Source organism: Ammospiza nelsoni, chromosome 2 (genome assembly GCF_027579445.1).
Source record: "Ammospiza nelsoni isolate bAmmNel1 chromosome 2, bAmmNel1.pri, whole genome shotgun sequence".
Classification (NCBI taxonomy): Eukaryota; Metazoa; Chordata; class Aves; order Passeriformes; family Passerellidae; genus Ammospiza; species Ammospiza nelsoni.
Window position 1 is genome coordinate 116,528,746 of NC_080634.1, and position 20,087 is coordinate 116,548,832.

General features: G+C 41.8%; 1 protein-coding gene across 2 annotated transcripts in view; it reads left to right on the forward strand.

Annotated features, from left to right (window-relative positions):
• Window positions 1-20,087, forward strand: part of DSCAM (DS cell adhesion molecule) — a 404,264-nt gene that overhangs the window by 325,967 nt on the left and 58,210 nt on the right. For both annotated transcript variants that reach the window (XM_059493997.1, XM_059493996.1), the window contains exons 20-22: window positions 9,575-9,728; window positions 17,825-17,942; window positions 18,746-18,909. In XM_059493997.1, coding sequence (XP_059349980.1) covers window positions 9,575-9,728; window positions 17,825-17,942; window positions 18,746-18,909 — 436 coding nt within the window. The remainder of the gene's footprint in view (window positions 1-9,574; window positions 9,729-17,824; window positions 17,943-18,745; window positions 18,910-20,087) is intronic.

Sequence of the window (20,087 nt, forward strand, 5' to 3'; positions counted from 1 at the left end):
ATTCTATTACTATGAGGCAGTTTAAAACTGGAAAAGTTGGTCCAAATCTGTATAAAAGAAGGGAAACCAGACAGTGGTAGAGTTAATGTGCAACCCTTGGAGGAAAAGAGACACATTAAATTAATACCAAGATGTCTCATAATTTAAAAGTCTCCTATAAAACTCGTATGACATTTTAGGCCACTGACAGGACTCTTCGTCTTTCCCATCTGAGCACTTTCTATGCACTGTCTCCCAAGCAAGTTCTGCTTTTAGCTTTCACTATCAGGAAGTCAGAGATTGGGAGTGAGGTCACCTTATTTCACATCTTAACTGAGTTCCACATGAGTGGAGGAAAGACAAGAACCAACTGACTGTGTCCTGAAAAGGAAAATCACTGAGAAAGGAGAATGGTCTCCATTTATTATCCTTTTATAGTGCACTTCTACTTACATGACTCCTTTCCATTAATCTCCAGGCTTTCTATGGAGGAAGCACAGAGTGATGCACAAATTAAGGACCTACTTTGCTGGGAACAGCAGAAAATCCTGTTTAATGTGTTTGCTTCTATTAGTGAGTGACCCACCAGCAGATCAGCAAAACCCAAACAGCAACAACAACCGTAATGACTAAACTTTGCTAATCAACAAGTCAAAATAGACTTTGATATGTGTATTTCTGATTGGATGATGCCATAACTCTTTATTGACACCCAAATGATTTTGCTGGTCTGTATTTTCTCAGCTCTTTACCTCACTTTCTAGCACAAGGACCCAAAGATTGGCAAATATGACAAAAACCTGCAAAGCATACAGGTATATATTTAAAACCTTAGATTTCATATAGGAAGAACCAGTTTATTCTCTGGTCTTTAATCCTGACAGTAACTTTGAAATGTTGGTTGATGAAACTGTTGCTTAGCTGTGGGATTCTGCTGAGAGATGATTTGTCCCTCAAACCCACCTTTGACTGAGGTCTCAAAAGACCAGAAGGCTGAGGACTGGAAGGAGAAGAAATTCCAGAACTGTTGAATGAGATGAATGGAGTGAGAATATTCCTGCAAAGATCCCTGATGATAAACTGAATTATCTGGATGAGGAACCAGAGCACAAAGCAGACCCCAGTGCTGAAATAGGGGCAGTGATTAGGAATTATCTCATAGTGCAAACCCTACAGTCAGCCCCAGGTACCTGTGTTGGAAAGAGTCTTTGGAAACTGTGATCTACATTTCTAGACTTCTCCAAAGGGTGTAGAAATATCCAAACCCTTAAAGCCCAGCAAAGATTTGTGTTGGCCTGGAAATATTTCTGTGAGACAGTTGGAATCAGAATAGGTGGTAGATGAAGAGGTGCAAAGCTGCGATGGAGAAGAGAGAAATGATCTTATATTTGGCCAAAGCCCAAGTCAAAACTTGAAAACCAAAGTCAGTTTATGGTGAAAACATGATCAATATTGGAAACTGACCAACATCTGAGGCAGACAGTTGCTGATCTTTTTTATTTGCTTATTTTACTGTGAGAAACATACTCTTAAGCCTGTTAAACTTCTAGATTTGTTTCATTCTTTTGCTTTTATTTAAACCCACTAAGGGAAAATAAATCATGTGATTTAACCAGCATACACAGGAGTCTCTGGGGTTGCTGTGTGGAAGAGGAGAGTAATTGCTGCTCTTGGTCTGTAATTCACAGACTCTAAGTGGTATTTAATTAATCTGACTTCAGTCACCTTGAATAGAGTCACAAGTACTTATTCTGGGGTCATCAAGGATTTCCTTTCATTAAGGAAAGAAGCTAGATGTCAGTGATAAACTGGATAAATCTCCTTCTGAAAATTTCCCTTCTCTTTGTTTAGCTTAGAGAAAGTATACATGCTTATCCTAAACCAGCAACATAAACTAGATCTGGAAATATATACAATTATCTTAAGCTAGATCTTAAAACTATTAGCTGTCATAAATTCCCATCATCCAGGTGTTTTCCACTCAATTCTTTCAGGCAAACACAAGTTTTGTCTTGATTTTGCATAGGATGTGTCTAAATTCCAACTTTGGGTTTGCATCACACTTTCTGACCCTCATTTCCTCTCCAGATAAGGACTTGGATAAAAGAAAACTTTGGAAAATAGAGTTGATGCAGTTATAAGGCAGAAATTATTTATTGTTAAATTCTGTAAGTCTTTCAGTGATTAGAAGGATGCTGAAAGTTTCTTGGAAAAAAGGGAGAAGTAGCTGGCAGAAGTTGGCGAAGTAGATAAAGTTACTGCTGAACAGAAGTTTATGTAGAGTCAGCAGATTCTGTAAGGTTGAATTTTAAATATATGTTCATTGATTTGTGTATTACAAGCACTATTTATCACTGTATCTATATTGCACTTTTTACAGCGTGAAGATATTTATGCTTATTAATTCCTCTGTGCTTTATTTAGCATAGAAATAGTGCATAATTTGGGGGTTATTTTAAAACCTTATATTGGGCAGTATTTAAAATGTGTCTATTTAATATACCACATGTTCTATTTTTAGCCTTTTTGTCATTGTTTCACATCTTTGGTGCCAGCTCCCAAACACAGTGCATTCATTATTTTAATTGCTTTGTCAACTTTACATTTTTTACCTCTCTTATTTTTGTCAGAGAGCAGACCTCAGGAGGGGATGTGACAGAGTATAAATTGATTCTGAAGATGTGCTGGTTTATATGATTTTTTAAAAGGTCTCCTTGTAAAGCCCTACCAAAACAAATTTAGTATTGATTTTTTTATAAACCTCCCTTCTCGTCTCACCACCTCGTCTCACACCCAGGGATATCAATACCCTCTGACAATAAGTCCTTGGTGTCCTGACCTTCCTGTGGTCACCAGCCCATGACACCACGGGCTGCTTCCCTCCTCAGGAGGCTCAGGGATTCTCCAGGTGCTCCAAAGGGACAGGCAGGTGGTGGACCCTAAATGAGCTACCTGGAAATCCAGACAGTGAGCTTTCTTCCAGCTGTAATACCTGGAAATGAGAATTAAGGGACAGCTGAGGGACCTCCAGGTGTTTATCATGGAGAAAAGGAGGCTCAGGGGGGACTTTCTGGCTCTCCACAACTCCCTGGCAGGAGGAAAGAGCCAGGTGAGGGTCAGGTTCTGCTCTGAGGACAAGAGGAAATGGCCTCAAATTGCACCAGAAAAGGTGCAAGTTGGACATCAGGAAGAATTTCCCCAAGGAAAGGGAGCTCAGGCCTTGGCAGGGGCTGCCCAGGGAGCTTTGCAGTGCCCATCCCTGCAGGTGTCCCCTGGAGGTGGCACTGAGTGCTCTGGGCTGGGGACAAGGTGCCCATGGGGCACAGCTGGCACTCCATGGGCTGGGAGGGCTTTTCCAGCCCAGGGATTCTGGGATTCTTTGGATTGGCAGGGAGCTGCCTCTCTTCTTCCCAAAATTTCTATCTGAAACTTTCTGACATTTTAATTCCACAATTAAGGTGAAAAAGAAAAATGAAGTAACAATGTTATATGGCAGCTGCATTCACTTTTGTGCACAGCATCTGTTTCCAACAGTTACCTTCAATAATGAGGAAAGACAGATGCCACCTTTCACAACATGAGCCAGCACCTGAACAGAAACCATTGTTAGACCAAAGTGGCAGCCGAGAGCCTTACTGGAAACCATGGTCCAGGATTAGTGGTTATTTGGAGCTTTGAGAGTCTGTCCATCTGTGAAAGGAAGGCAAAAGCCAGCAGCCCTCAAGAAAAGTACAATTTGTGACCTCAGGCAGACTTTCACATCTTTAGGGAGTTCACTGAGAGGGCACAGCAGGGCTCTGTCTGTTCTTCTCAGGGATGCAGAGCTTGAAGTTCATTCTCTATAAATACAGACATTGATTTTTTTATTACCCCACTTTGCTTCCAGGTAGAAACAACTTGGTGCAGCTCCCAGTACTGGATAACTTGTGTCCAGGAGACTCTAAAATGTGACTTTTAGAATAAAACATCTCAGTACTCTCTGCCCCTGGAATTCTGTGTGGCGTTTTGGGCCTCTCACATCACAAAAGGACCTTGAAGTGATGGACTGTGTCCTGGGAAAGGTCTGGAGAACAAATCTTAGGAGCAGGAGCTGAGAGAGCTGGGGTTCTTCAGTTTGGAGAAAAGAAGGTTCAGGAGGGACCTCATTGTTCTCAAACTCCTTGAAAAGAACTTTTAGCAATGGTTGGTCTCTTCTGCCATGTCCAGAGTAAAAGGATGAGCATATATGGCCTAAAGTTGCACCTGAGGAGGTTCAGATTGGATATTGGAGATGGAAATTTCACTGAAAGAGTGGTCAGGCCTTGAAATGGTCTATCCAGGGAGGTTTGGAGTCACTGTCTGTGGGAGTGTTCAGGAGAAGCCTGGCTGTGGCCCTTGGGGACAGGGGTTGGGGTGATACTGGTCCTTGTTGATGGTGGAACTTGAAATTCTCCTCCAGCCTTGATGATTCTGTGGTTTCCAAAACCAGCAATGCCTGAGGAAGGGCAAGACAGAAAATTCTGTGATGGAGCTGTACAAAAAGATGGAGATCATTGTGTTTTTACCACATAGAATTGAAGACTTACTTTAATTATTCATGAGGCTCAGTGCCTGTTCTAGGCCTCATCTGTAGCAGTTATGAAACAGGGCCCAAGGAGCAGCACCTGGCCCCAGCAGGATGTGATGGTGACTGATGTCAGCCTGCACTGCTTATCATGAGCCCCTCCAAAGCAGAATTGTTTTGAAAACAGCTATTTAGAGCATCACAAAACTGAGTTAAAAATCAATGTGGATCACTGGGATGGAGTGCTCAACTCATCACCTGGCTCTCTCCCATTTAGCAGTGGAGCTGAGCCCAAAGGAGGGATGTTTGCTGAGAGAGACCCAGCTCTGCAAACACCATTTCACTGATTTAACTCAGGCCAGACAGAGCAAACTCAGGGCTGTTCTATGAGAGGCTGCAAAAAAATCCAGTGGTTCCTGTTGTGGGCAGGAGGGAGCAGCCTCAGTGTCTCTCCTGAGCCCTCTCTGCTCGGTGGCTCCATTACTGACCTGGCTAATGAAATAGAGAGGCTGCCTATTCAATTAGCAGGGAATACCAGGCTGGGAGGGACTGCATGTACATGGGAGACAGAAACACCATTCAGGCAGGTCTTGATGAACTGGGAAATTGGTCTGGAAAAAATTGGATAAAATTTAGCAAGAAAATGGGTACCCTGAATAACCAACTGCAAAAGTACTGTGTAGAGAGCAATTCTGTTGATTCTTCAGAAGAGGATTTTGAGGTTATTGTGCCTCCCAAGATGAACATTAGCAGCCTTTATAACCCTGTCCTGAAAAGCCAAATGAGAATCCCTGGAATTGTTGAGTGCAGGTTTGGAAACAGTGAGAAAGCTATGGACCATCTTTAGACAGTCTGAAGGATAACAGAAGATATTATTAGAGAAACTGATAGAGAAAATGGGATTTCTGGACAATGTTGAAAGCACCAGAGTTATTTAGTTGTAAAAAGATAAGGGTACTGGTGGGGAAAGGAACGATAAAACTTCATGTAGATTAAAGACTGGTGCAAAGATCAAGGTAATAATCTATTCTTCATGTTCCTAATGGACTAGAAAAGAAGCTATGGGTTGAAACTGTAGCAGGAAACTCAAGCTAGATTAAAAAAAACCTATTTCTAATCATGAGATTAGTCAAGCAGTGGAATAGATTGTGCAGCCTAGGGAGTTGCAAAATCTCCTTTTATTGTAAGTCTTCAAAATCAGGCTGGGGAAACATCTGTTTGAAATTGTGCAGACACAGATGAACCTGGTTTAAAGAAGAAAGATAGATTCAGGTGATCTCTCAGAGTCCTTTCAGATGTATTTTTAGATGGTGCCATATTTTCTACCTAAAATTGGAGTGCAAACACACACCCCACTCTAGGTAGTATATATAATATATATAATATATAATATATAATATATAATATATAATATATAATATATAATATATAATATATAATATATAATATATAATATATAATATATAATATATAATATATAATATGTAACATATAACATATAACATATTATATATTATATATTATATATTATATATTATATATTATATATTATATATTATATATATTATATATTATATATTATATATTATATATATTATATTATATATTATATATTATATTTGATTTTCAGCATGAGGCAGCCGATACACAGGTAACCAACTTGTATATGCTCTTCATGACACACACCACAAGCTTGGGCTGTGTCTTCCTTTTCACTCCTTAAAGTCTCTATATGGCTTTCCCAGTTCACTTCCAGGTTTCCTGCAACTTGCAGAGAACAGAGATAGAGATCTGTAGCTCACTTATCTAATCAGATGTTGTGTGGGACCAGCTCTAAGCAAAGTGCAGGCTACCTTTCACCAAATAATCTTCCAGCCCACAGTAAACGCTCTCTCTTGCCTTAACTCCTTGCTTGGGAAACTCCCTGAGTGCTTGGAATACTGTTAGAAATTTGGTTTTTTCTATAGCACTCTTCTGAATTTTTCCCAGGTTGTGTTAAGAACGGGCAATTAAAAATAGAAAGCAGAGGGATCAGAGTTTATGCACATTACCTATTAAATTGTGCTTTAAAGGAGTCAGAAGTGCCAGGAGATGGCATGCTGCTTCAAAGTGTACCAAGAAATGCACACCAATAGGGCTCAAGCTGCAGAGGAAAATGATGTTTCCTGCACCAGCTCTTCCTCAGCATCTCTTGCCATTGCCTGCTTGGGGAAGTAGATTGACTGCATCCTGATAAAGGACTCTGATTTCGTTTTATTCTTCACAGCCCTTGCCAGCTTTCAGAGACTGATCTCTGTCTCTCCTTCTCAGGCAGTGAGCTAAGGCAGAAGAAAAATTAACCCATCATCTAAAAGCTGAAGAAAAATAGCAATTAGGAAACAAAAATCCCTTGAGCAAGCATGTTGCTGCTTCTAAGATTGAACAGCAGTTTATGTTTTATACTGGTACATTCATGGGCCAATATGTGACAAGGTGACATTCCTTTAAATATTTCTTATTTCAGTTGTTTAATCTTCTCTTTGCTGACAAAGCTGCCTTTTTTTCTTCTTGTGTAATCAAAGTCTCTGGCATGTTAGGTTAATTGAAATGACAGGCAAAAGTTTAAAGTAAAATCGATTCTTTGTCACTGAAGCATCCCCAAGTGTTTAAAAGAGAATGTGAGCTGAGGAAAAACAAGATGTGTGTTAACCAGTTAGAAACCAAAATCTTTTGCTATAGCAGCTTGTTTGAGGAAAATGAGAATGGTTGATTTACTGAAGATGCATTTACCAGATTCAATTATTAAATTAATTCTGAGAATAATTAACTTACATTTAAAATAGCCACAGATGCAAATGGATGAATGATGCTGGGAGAAAGAAGGGAATTGAAAACAAAGCATTTTTAAAGCTTTACAGCAGAAAATCCTACTGCTTGTCCATCTTTAGGATAGACAAACTCTTTTCAGTGAGAAAGAGCTGATGGTTGCTGGAATGAAAGTTAGCCCTTTTTGTGGAATTCTGTGGAAATTCTGAGGAATTCTGTGGAAATTCTGAGGAATTCTGTGATGCTTAGCTGTTCCTAAGTTCTGTATCCCTGTCCATGTCAGTAGGTGGTTTAGGAGGAACCTGTGCTAGGTAAGTGCATTGATGAGTGCAGCCTAAGTGCCAGAGACAGCCTGGCCTGTTTGACTTTCAAATTAACTGTAGGAAATGCTGCCTCATGAATATTAAATTTCAGCTTCCTCTGCCATGATCAATACATTAATTTTTATGTATGACCTCACAAAGATCCAGCCTGTCAAGCTATGAGCATTTATCCAATATTCTTGTGTAAATGTCAAGGCAGATGGTTCTCAAAACCTGCTGCAATATTTCACGTAATAATAAAGGTGTCTGGCTGCATTGACCTCTTCATATCACAAGTGGGAACCCAGGCAAACTCTGGCTAAATAGGACAAACCAATTTGGCATTTTGACAAGCAAAGGGGCAATGGGTTTGGCTAGAAAATATAGCAGTTCCCCCTCTGGGCTTGTTCTGAGCCTGGGGAACTTTGCTGGAGCAAGCCAGTCTTCCCAGGAAAATCACTGTCCATGGAAGGAACAAAATGTGTTCCTGTAGAAGCCTTTGCATGGTCTCTGAAGGGAGCTGAGGTGCCTGGCTTAGAGACAGATGTCTTCACTCTGGGTTTCAAATGTGAGAGGAGATGAACTCCCTCTTCCCCAGGCTGTAGGAGAGGCCAGCTCAGGAGCAGAGAAGTGCAGTGACCCATTCAGCAGCTGAAACTGCCAGTGCACATGGAGAGGTGTTTAATGATATCTCAGAAACATCTCTTATTTATTTGGAATTCACTTTGAAGGACTACTTATTCCAATGTTTTCAGGTCAATGTACCTTTTGAAATGCTAATCAGGTGGAATTGGCCTTTACCTCAAGCAGATATTTGTATATCAAAGAGATTCCTTGCACACTTTGTCAATCTGAACCCAGTTTAGATTACATTGATGCATTATTTTTAATGCTGATTCCTGCTAAAATCTTCTTTTCTACGTCATTAACCCTCTAATTATTTTTAGCCTAGTGTTAGTTAGCCGTTACCAGGCTCAGCACTGCTCAGGGAAGTGAGTATTATTCATCCCAATGCTTCATTACTCCTCTATTTTTACGTGCAGGCATCACAAAGCCCGTGTCAAAAATAAAAGTGGCAATACTGAGCGCTGTAAAACTGCTCAGAGCTGAGATTTCCCTCCTCACACTTCCTGTGCAGGGTGTGCTGAGGCTCTCAAAGCCCCCAGAGGGATCTCAGTGTTCCTCCACACCTTGCCCTGCACAGGTTGCTGCGAGCAGGATGCAGAAGCTCTCATGGATGAGCAGGGACTGCAGAGCAGCTGGTTGGCTCTGCTGCAGCCCTTGGGCCCAGGCACTTGAGTGACAGAGGAGACACTGAGCTGGCATTTCTTCCAGCACTTGTCCTTCCCTGCTAATGCAGCCAACTGGCCGAGATGACCTTCAGCTTGGAGTCTCTGAATGGAAGTAATTTCGTGATTAAACAAAACTAGACTTGGGGGAAGTTTGAACAGTCTGCTACAGAGCACGGTTTTATTCCTTGGTTTGCTCCACTGCTGAAGAGATAAGCCACCAAAAGCCAGGAATGAAGAACATCAAAGGTTCTAGGTGACAGAAATAGTAAACTCCAGATTTCACAGCAGATGCAGCAATGAATCCTCCATTGGGAAAGTTTTGTGTAGAGCTGAATCAGTTTGTCAGAACTGCTGACGGTAAAATTTAGCCATATTTATCCACTTCCATTGTTTATCCAACCCTGTAAAAATGAATGGCACATAAAAGTCCTAATCTGAATAAAACCAATCTGTAAACAAGGCACAGATTCACTGAATATGAATGGATTGCAACAAGTGACTGTGTCTGCTCTGTTTATTGCCATCTGCCATCTGTTTGGAGCAATCGATACCCATCCGCAGAGCCCTGAAGTAACAGGCTTTGTAGCACTCACATTTTCTCCAAATACTGCTTATTTTAGCCTGGAAACATTTGTCTCTCCCTCCCACCACAGGTGATCAGCGAGTTTGAAGCCTCTCCCGACTCATTTTCCTACAGAATCCCCAACCTGAGCCGGAACCGCCAGTACAGCGTGTGGGTGGTGGCCGTGACGGCTGCGGGGAGAGGCAACAGCAGCGAGATCATCACCGTGGAGCCACTGGCCAAAGGTACAGGGACAGCTGCCCACAGCCAGCCAGGCTTCTGCTGCCTAATTACTGCTGCTAATTACTGGCAGAATTGGCTGGTGTGGCCTCGCTGAGGGTGGGAATTCTCAGGAGCTGCCTCGCGAAAGGCGAGGTGACAACTCGCGGTAATTGCTCCAGGTTTTGCTGGAGTCAGCAGAGAGGGGATGACGTGCTCCTCCAGGGGTAACTCATCCAGCCTGCCTTAGAAGGGAATAGATTGCTTTTTGGAGCCATTTTTATCTTCACTTGTTGGGAATAGATTGCTTTTTTGGAGCCATTTTTATCTTCACTTGTTGGGTGCAGGGGGTTTGCAGATGATGCCTCTCCCCCTCTGAATATATTTCTTTTCCTTGCTGTACAAGGTAACTTCTTTATCATTCCTTTCCTTAGTAATATCTCTTGTGTACTCCACAAGTACCATCTACTGTATAAAATGGTCTGATTAACATATCTAAACTCTGAACAATTGTTCTCTACTTGCATTAGCTTTGAAGTTTGCTGCTTCTATTTCAGATATGATGAAAGGATAATGTGCCTGAAATCTTGAATATTTATTTCCAGCTGTATTAGTTGTTCTATTAAAAGATATTGCTGGAGCCTGTGAATTCTGCCTTTTGAGATGTGATGCTTGCAACATTAGAGCACCTTGGCTTGGAAATGGAGGCCTAACATTTCGAGCAGCAAAGTGAGAAGAGTCCCATCCCACTCAATCTCTACATGGGGTCTTCAAATTGATTTTTTTTTTACTACTCAACTTGGTACCATTACAGCCTGTGCCAGGATGGGCAGAGAAATGCACAGATCCCCAGAGCTGCAAAATTAGATACATTTAATTGGCTTTACAGTTTTACAAGCCTGCTAAGTCTTCACTTCAGTGTTTAATGATGTAAAGATGTAAAATAAAGTGTCTAGTGCATTATGATGACAGGTTCTTTCTGAAAAGGCTTTGCTGAACTTCAGCCTAGTGCCACCAACATGAAAGCACTTTCTGCATGGAAGAGCAAACTCCATCACCATGGGAAATCTCCCTGTTCCTATCTGTCTAGCTGGCAGATCACCACTTTAATGCTGGTAGATTAACAGCAGAGCTCTTACCCTGGGCTGCATCAAAAGCAGCTTAAGCACAGGGTTGAGGGAGGGGATTGTGTCCCTGAGCCCCTCAGGTGATTCCCCACCTGCAGAGCTGCCCCAGCCAGGGAGGAGCTGGAGCTGCTGCAGAGCCCAGAGGAGGCTCCAGGATGGGCAGAGGGCTGGAGCAGCTCTGCTGGCAGGAAAGGCTGGCGCAGCTGGCATTGCTCACCTGCACAGGAGAAGCTTTGGGCTGAGCTCAGGGTGGCCTTGCAGGGCCTGGAGGAGCCCCAGGAAAGCTGGAGAGAGACAATTGCCAGGGCATGCAGGGACAGCACACATGGAATGGCCCCAAACAGAAAGATTGTAGTGTTAGGTGGGATACTGGGGAAAAAATTCAGCCCTAGGAGGGTGGGCAGGGGCTGGGATGGAATTCCCAGAGCAGCTGTGGCTGCCCCTGGATCCCTGGCAGTGCCCAAGGCCAGGCTGGACACTGAGGCTTGGAGCAGCCTGGGACAGTGGCCCATGGCAGGGGGTTGGAAGTGGATGATCTTTAACCTTCCTTCCAACCCATCCCTTCTAGAATTCTATGATTATGGTGGATGGTATTGCTGATTTTGGAGGCTACTGTTTGAACACATGACAGTTTCCCAATATGGAGAAGCTGCACGCAGAGTTCTTCAGGTCTGAAACATCTGGAGCTTTTCCATTGTAGCATGAGTGCGCTCTGCGTTGTGAACATCAGTGAGACCAAAACTGAGATCCTAAAAGGGAGATGAGGAGTGTCAAGGACACCAGTGAAGGAAGATCATAAAAGAACCACACAGGAAAAAAGGCAAAGATTTCAGTGTGTTCCTCCATTGCTGTCACCTGTGTGTAATCAATGTGTGGCGATGAAAAAAAAAAGCAAACAAAAACAAGCATAAAAAATAGATGCTCAAATAAGGGCAAAAATTATTAGACATGGTGCAGTACTAATAAATTGAGGCTGCAGGCAAACCCTGCACAAAATGCACTAGAAGTTCTCTTCTGCCATGCCCTATGCATTTTAAAAAGAGGGAAATGTTCAAAATGAACACCAAGAGGGAAATGTTCAAAGATTAACACAGATCAATTCAGGCTTTGCAGGCACCAATATTCATGACCTCAAGTTATGAGGAATTGCAGTGTGCAATTGCTCTCTGTTTGCCAAAAATTGAGAAGTTGCAACTTGACCCACATGGACTTAAACTGATCCAGCTTACCAGAATTAATTCTGCTCCTCTGAAGCTTATATAACATAATCCATGATGACAAATAAGTCATGGAACTTAAAAATAACTTTTATGGAAAGGCAAGATGACTTAAAAGAAAAAATAATTAATTACTTCAATATAGACAGGTCAATCTGAAGAAGACTTTATTTCAAAGGACAGTAGAATGCATCCAGTCAACCTTAGAGTTTGTAGTGATACTCCAATATAAAGTCAGCATTAGATGATGCTCAGGAAAAGCCTCTTACATGCACTTAGGACTGTAAAAGTAATGAATAATCCATTTGTTGAGGGTTTGATGGGCACTAGGAATACTGATAGATAACAATTTTATGAACTTTGGATGTAGCAAGGTTAGAAATTATTGTGTCACATACAAAATTTCCTTTATGAATGCATCACAGGGCTTTTTAGGGAGCCGGGAGAAAGTGGTGATCAGTGCTGAGGGCAGTGGCTGCACAATGAGGAAGGATGGGCAGAGCTCAAAGCCTCAAAGACCTTTTTCACCCCACACTATATCTGTAGCAAACAGCACATCTCAGGGTTAGAAGCAGTTAAATCCTGATTTTGCCTTAACTTCCCAATGCAAAACCATCCTGTGGGCAATTATTTTGTAGTTGTTTGCTTCCTTTTTTTGCTCCTCTTACTGCACAGTAACTGTCCAAGTAATGATACCATCATGACAGCTAATAAGAGTTAACTTAGAATTGAATTATGTCAACTTAATTATAACCCCTTTAAGAACTCCTCTGAGAACAATGAGAATGTCTAGATAGGGGTTTGATGTGAAATGGATAGTCCAATTTACATGAAAGCTTAATTCAAGTTAGCATTTCTTTCTTTCTTTAGTGTCTTCATTTCTCAGAACAGATTGTTATTCTCTGTAATTAACTGACAGAAATAATAAAAAAAAATCCCCAACAAACAGAAAATAATCATGGCAATGAAAGTTCAGCCTCCACGTAAGCAAGCTGTGCTCCTGCCCCTCAAATTACTCTTCACTGGTGACATGAAAGAAGTGGGTTTAGCCTTTCAAGTGTACTCAGAAGACAAAAAACCTTGCACGCACTTGTCCCTCTGATTTACTGACCATGACTGATGGGGAATGGCATTTGCTGCCAGTGTGACAAAAACAGATCCAGACCCCTGGCAATCTGATCCTCTGGGGACAACTCTGACTTTTGAGTTTCCCCTGGTTTTCTGAGCTACCTGAGCATGAATTCTGAACAGATTTCCCCCCAGTCTGCATTGCTTTTCATGTTTAATGGTTTTAAGTAACATTTACTTATGTAAATGTGGGGTTCACATGACAGGACATGCTGTTCTGTTTCTTTGATCAGACTGGAGTGCAGGGGATGTTAGAAACAGAACCATGGAATGGGTTGGGTTGGAAGGACACTTAAATCCAGTTCCACCTCTGCCATGGCAGGGACACCTCCCACTGTCCCAGGTGCTCCAGCCCCAGTGTCCAACCTGGCCTTGGGCACTGCCAGGGATCCAGGGATGGAATTCCATCCCAGCCCTGCCCACCCTGCCAGGGAACAATTCCTCATTGCCAGATCCCACCCAGCCCTGCCCTCTGGCACTGGGAGCCATTCCCAGCAGGGTTTGCACAGGGATCACCTTCCAGGGGTGGCTCTTCCAGGAGGAACCTGGACACAGGGAGTGAGTCCTGAGGGGATGGAATTAAATTCAGGAGAAGGCAGAGGGAATCAGACCAGGAATAATGAAATCTGGATTTGGGTTGGGAGAGGAACTTAAAACTCATCCCCTCCCACCCCTGCCATGGCAGGGACACCTTCCACTGTCCCAGGCTGCTCCCAGCCCGTGTCCAACCTGGCCTTGGGCACTGCCAGGGATCCAGGGGCAGCCACAGCTGTGCCAGGGCCTGCCCACCCTCTTCTGTGAGAAATTAAATAAAGGAATCTCCTGACACAGGGTATTCACTGGTGGAGCTTTTATTTTTTTTTTTTTTAAGCTGAACTGCAGTGAAATGTCAAAGCTCTCGTTCAGTTTCCTTCTGAAGTTCACCTTTAAACCACAGTTGTGTCCTCTGGAGGAAGAAAAACCCACGTGTGTTACATCCTCCTACAAAGAATTTCTGCCCATTTCTATTTCTGTGGCAGTAAATGCAGGTTAGAGGATTTGTAATTTAAACAAGCAAACATGCAGAAAACTGCATTATCATAAGAGAGTGCACTGTTCTGTGAAGGAACCTTTTTATCTTCAATTAATAATTGGGTGGTTTGTAAAAATAATAGGAACAGACACATCCCTAATCCAGTGCCATGCCATCAAATGTAAGGCTGGAGGGAGGTGTGTAGGCATGTGGGTAGCTTTGATAATAAAGAAGTAAACCCTGCAGCTTATCCATATGATTCCAAAACTACCCATGGCTCAAAAGAAAGAGGTCTGTGAGATCCCAGGCTTTCTTACCTCATGAATGCCTGCTAGAATTTCAAACCGATTGCTCTGAGGTGGATTTCACTTGACATTTGTTTTGTTTCTAGTTTTCTTTGTGCACCTTTTAGCAGTCTCAGGACATCATTTGAAGTTCAGCTATAAAGAAAATTGGTCTTGAAAAATTTCCTGCTGTTTTACCATTTCTTTTAAAAGCACTCAGTACATGGAAGGAATGAGAAAATCCATAGAAAGCTGTGGATGCTTTCACAGAAATAGTGCACTGTGCTTTTCTGATGATTTTCTGAGCCATGGTCTATCATCTTACCAGTGGCTTAGGCTCCTGGGAGATTTATGTTACTTCCACCCATCTCAGTAAAATGAAGGATACAGGATATTGAAAACCAGGAGCTACAGCATTAATGTTGCACTTTCAACATCTGATCTTAAGGAAGAATTCATGCTGAAATAACCATTAAAAACAAAGGAATAACACAAAAATTTTGCTGGCAGTGCTGCCATGCCACGCTGAAGGCTTCAGCAGGATTCCTGTGTTCCACATGTTTTGTCCTGCAGGACCTGGCAGCAGTTTGGAGTAGCTGGATGTTTCAAGAAACACTGGAAATGTGGGAAGACCATGGGGAAAATGATTAATAGCCAATTTTAAATGAGTTTTCAGACTTCATGTGGGAGAGGGAATTTTGCACAGGACAGGAATCTGAGCAGTCCAGATGCTCACAGATGCTGACAGCATCTCCTGCTGCTTTTCAGAGATGGCATGAGGGCCACGAGGCACCTCCTGCAGCACAACCTGGCACCACTGAAGACAAATGTGACTTCTAACACCAACGTCAGCAGAGTCAGCATTTCTCTCTGTGTCTCTGGCTGCTCTGAGCATTTTTCTGTTTGAGTTACTTTGGTTAATTAGCCCATGGTGTAGTGGATTTACCCAGGCTGGGTGCCAGACACTTACCAGAGCTTCTCTATCACTCTCCTCTGCAGCTGGACAGGGGAGGGGAAATACAACAAAAGTCCGTGAGTTGAGATGAGGACAGAGAGAGACCACTCAAAAAATACCATCACAGGCAAAACAAACTGAAATTGGAGATAGTGAGTTTACTACCAACAAAATCAGAGCACGATAACGGGAGGAAAAATAAATCTTAAAAGCACCTTTCCCACATCCCTCCCTCCATCCCAGCTCTATCTCCTCCTCCCCACCAGAGCTTCTCTATCACTCTCCTCTGCAGGTGGACAGGGGAAGGGAAATATAACAAGATTCATGAGTTGAGATTAGGACAGAGAGAGACCACTCAAAAATACCTTCACAGGCAAAATAGACTCAAATTTGAGATATTAATTGAATTTATTACCAACAAAATCAGAGCACGATAATGGGAAGAAAAATAAATCTTAAAAACACCTTCCCCACACCCCTCCCTCCTCCCCAGCTCTATCTCCTCCTCCCCAGCAGCACAGGAAGATGGGTTTGGGGTCACAGACAGCTCATCATGTCTGCTGGACATGGGGGAAGCTTTTGGCAAGTTGTGACCTCCCCACTACCAAAACCTGGCCATACAAACCCAACACAGATGGCTTCTGGGAGTACAGCCCTGTGCAAGGCTTTTCCAGAAAATGTCACCTTAGGATATCAGGTTATCTAGAAAATGTTATCTTAGTTATCTTAGATCAGGTGGAAAACCAACCTGATCCATGAGAGTTTCTGACTGCCCAGAGCCCAAACCACAGCTCTGTCCTGAAAGGGTTAAACCTCAGAGCTCTGCAAGGAGGGAGCCAGGCATCTCCAGCTGCTGTTCAGCCAGGACAGGACATGTTAGGAAAGTAGTGCTGGCCAATTACCCATCCTTCACTTTGTCTGTTACCTAAATCTTCAACTTGTGTTTTACTTAAAATTTTGACCAGAGGAAAAAAAATCTCTTGATTAAAACAAAAAAACCTCTTGAGAAGCTTGGCCTTCAACAGTGCATGAAGAGAACACAGGCAACACAGTCCAAGTTGATTGTATAATCTGTATAATCTTTTCTTTTTGTGAATATCTCAAGTCCCATTGCAGCCTACTCAAGTAATTTTGCTTAATTTTTCAAGGCCTGTTCTTTTATGCATGAATCTTTTTCCAGATTAACTGTCCCAGTTATATTTGATGCTGGGTCTCATTTTCATGTTTTCCTAATTGGTGCAAAATGGGTTATTAAGTATAAGTTCTGAGCTGTGTGCAGGATTGAAGTAGATCAGGACTAAAAATACAAGTATTTTGTCTATCTGTATTCAGTATGTGCTTTTAAAATATATAATTTAGAGGCCAGCAGAAAGTGTATTTCTGTCAGGGGTCATTCTTGAGGAATAACAAATGAAGTTCTAACATAATCTCTAAACTGAAAATACACAAGTGATATTCTTTATCTATATTTAGGTGATCTGAGAGCTGATAAAAACTGATTTTAGTTTGTTCACATTTGTGGATTTCAGATAGATTCTACAATGTACTAATATTCATTAAGGTTTATTTTCCTTAATATCAAAATTGTTGTAGAAGAGATGTATCAATAATTTAGTTTTTATGAGAAACCTGTCTACTGTGGACAATTCTTGCTGGAAGTGTTGAGAGAAGCATCCCTTGGACATAATTTTCATCCGTAATTTCTACTCCAAAATATATAAAAGTTAGTAAAGATGATGGGTTTGCTCTCTTTTTCTACAAAGACTCTTCAATGCCATGTCTCATCTCTCTTTTAATTACTTGTCTTCCAGGTACTGAAACTGATGTTTTGCTTGAATAAATAGCTAATATTACAAGTTACAAGGAATTAGCACCCTAAAACCATCATTTTTAGATTGGTTTGGCTTTCCCCCTTTAATTGTGGGTGTCTCTATTTCCCTTCCAAGGGCTGTATGAATGGACACTGTGATGGTGTTCACAGGGGTCTCAGGGCAAGGGAAGAGATGACAATCTTGGCACCATGTTTCAGAAGGCTGATTTATTATTTTATGATATATATTAAAGAAAATGATATATTATAACTATACTAAAAGAATAGAAGAAAGGATTTCATCAGAAGGCTTGAAAGGAATAGAAAGGAAGGAATGAGAATAAAATCTTGTGACTGATCAGAGAGTCCGAGACAACCGGACTGTGATTGGCCACTAATTAAAAACAACCACATGAGACCAATCCCAGATGCACCTGTTGCATTCCACAGCAGCAGATAATCATTGTTTACATTTCGTTTCTGAGGCCTCTCAGCTTCTCAGGCGAAAAAATCCTGGCAAAAGGATTTTTCACAAAACATGTCCATGACAGGACACCTCACCTCAGTCTCTCTTGCTGTCTCCCTCCAGCCCCGGCCAGGATTCTGACATTCAGCGGGACGGTGACAACGCCCTGGATGAAGGACATTGTCCTCCCCTGCAAAGCTGTGGGGGACCCTGCTCCAACAGTCAAGTGGATGAAGGATAGGTAACCAGCAACTAAATGTGCTGCTCAGATAAATCCCATTTCCTTAAAATCCTGAGGGTTGTGGGGATGCTGATCCTGGGTCACTGGCAGGAAGGAGAAGGACTCTTGGTGGTGATTTGCACTTGGTCACAGTAGATGAGGAGTTTAGACATTCCTGTGGTGATGACAGGGCATCAAAGGGACAAAAAATAATGAAGAAGGGCTAAAGGTAAACATTCAAAATGTAAAATTTAGAAGTGTTTTTGTTTTATCCTCAGGCAGGCAGGAAGGTTTTATTCTGAGAGAGCAAAGTGCCTGGTACAGTGATTTGTGCTGAGGTGGGCAGTAAATGTCTTGCACATATTTAATTTTCCATTATTCTGTTCTCAGCTTTAGTTTCTCAGTCTGACAGAGCCACTTTGGAAACACACATAGACAATAATTTTCATCCAATCACTGTGTAAGCAGGGAAACTACAGTGCTATGGAACCATCTTGTGCATTGATATAAATACCTGTGATTTCATAAGGATGAACTTCATAGCCAGGAACTGCCTATACCCTCATTTCAGCATTTTTATGAAATAACAAGTTAAGAAAGGAGTGAATTTCTGTCTTTGCTACACTGGGTCTGGGAAAAAAGTGTGGTTTTAAGCAAATGATAGATATTTCACAACAGCAAATACTCCTTATTGAAGGGAAACACCTCACCCCACACCTTTTCCTCTCTTTCCACTCTTAGCTGCTTCAAGAAAAAAGAACCCACTTGTGATTAATTTTGATTGTAACTTCTTTAATGTATGCACTTTGTTTCCTGTGAGGCAGTAACGGGACACCCAGTCTAGTGATGATTGATGGGCGAAGGAGCATCTTCAGCAACGGCAGCTTTGTCATCAGGACTGTGAAGGCAGAGGACTCTGGCTACTACAGCTGTGTGGCCAGCAACAACTGGGGCTCAGATGAAATAATTTTGAATTTGCAGGTACAAGGTAAGGCTATTGGATCCACCTCAGAATTGTTACCATGTGTTTAAAGGTGTGTCTGTTTGAAATGAAAAATATTCGTATTGGTGTGTATTAGTGCAAATCTAATTCTTCCAAATTCATACATAAGTCATCCTGATTCAGCCATGGGAATTATATGATCTAGAAAATGGTGCTTTAGGTGAAACAATTCACACACTCAGTTAAGTCTCTATGTGAGTTTTTGTAAGATTGACAATGGTGTGTTTGCCTTCCTTTGTCTTCTAGTTCTTCACACAGAAGGTATCAGCTTCTGTGTTCTCTTTACAAATACCACATGTATCATTTTAATATTACAAAATTCAGGAAGACATGAAGGCCTTTCATTTAGCTCCTGAAAAACTATCAGCAGAAATTTGCCTCCGTACTGAGACCTTGCACAAAAACTTCATTATGCAGGCACAGAATTTTAATGTGAGGTGAAAATGAGCAAGCATTGGAAATGAAACATCAGCTAATGCATTTCTCCAGCTACATTTTATATTCATGTTGAAAAGCACAAAGAGCATCCAGGACGGTGTTGGTATGTACAAAAGCAGGGATAATATAAGAATATAAACCAAGACTAAAGTGAAGCAGAACCTGTGTATTCACATATGAAGAATTCCCTGTGCAGATTTCCTTGCTCACTTACACTAAAGCAGATCCTACAAATGCTTCAATTTACTGCAAATTTTTGTACCAGAGGGAACCATAACTCTCCTGGATGTGAAATTTAAGCTTCAAGTGCAAACACATGAGAGCACAGAGAGGTTGTTTCCACTGCAGTCCCCCACTCTCCCTGCCTAAACCATTCCACTAAGCCTTGGAACAAACCTCACGGCAGATATTGGCATATATCAGCTTCCCTACAATCCAACAGAAACTAAAGATGCTCTTCTGTGATGTTTGAAGCATGACCACGACAGGAAGTAGGGAGAAAAAACACCATCAAATGGAAACCTTCCATTTATATTTCACTAAGTACTTCTGTAATTGCATATATTTGCTGTTATTGAACTGCAGCAACTAAAAGCAAATCAATATTACTTCCCTAAGGGACAGACAAAGAGTGGCTTTTAATATGTGGGACCACCATTTTTTGTAGATAGGGTGAAGCTGTGATGAAAGCTTTTGCAATAAATCTTTGCCAGTGTAGTGTGTGC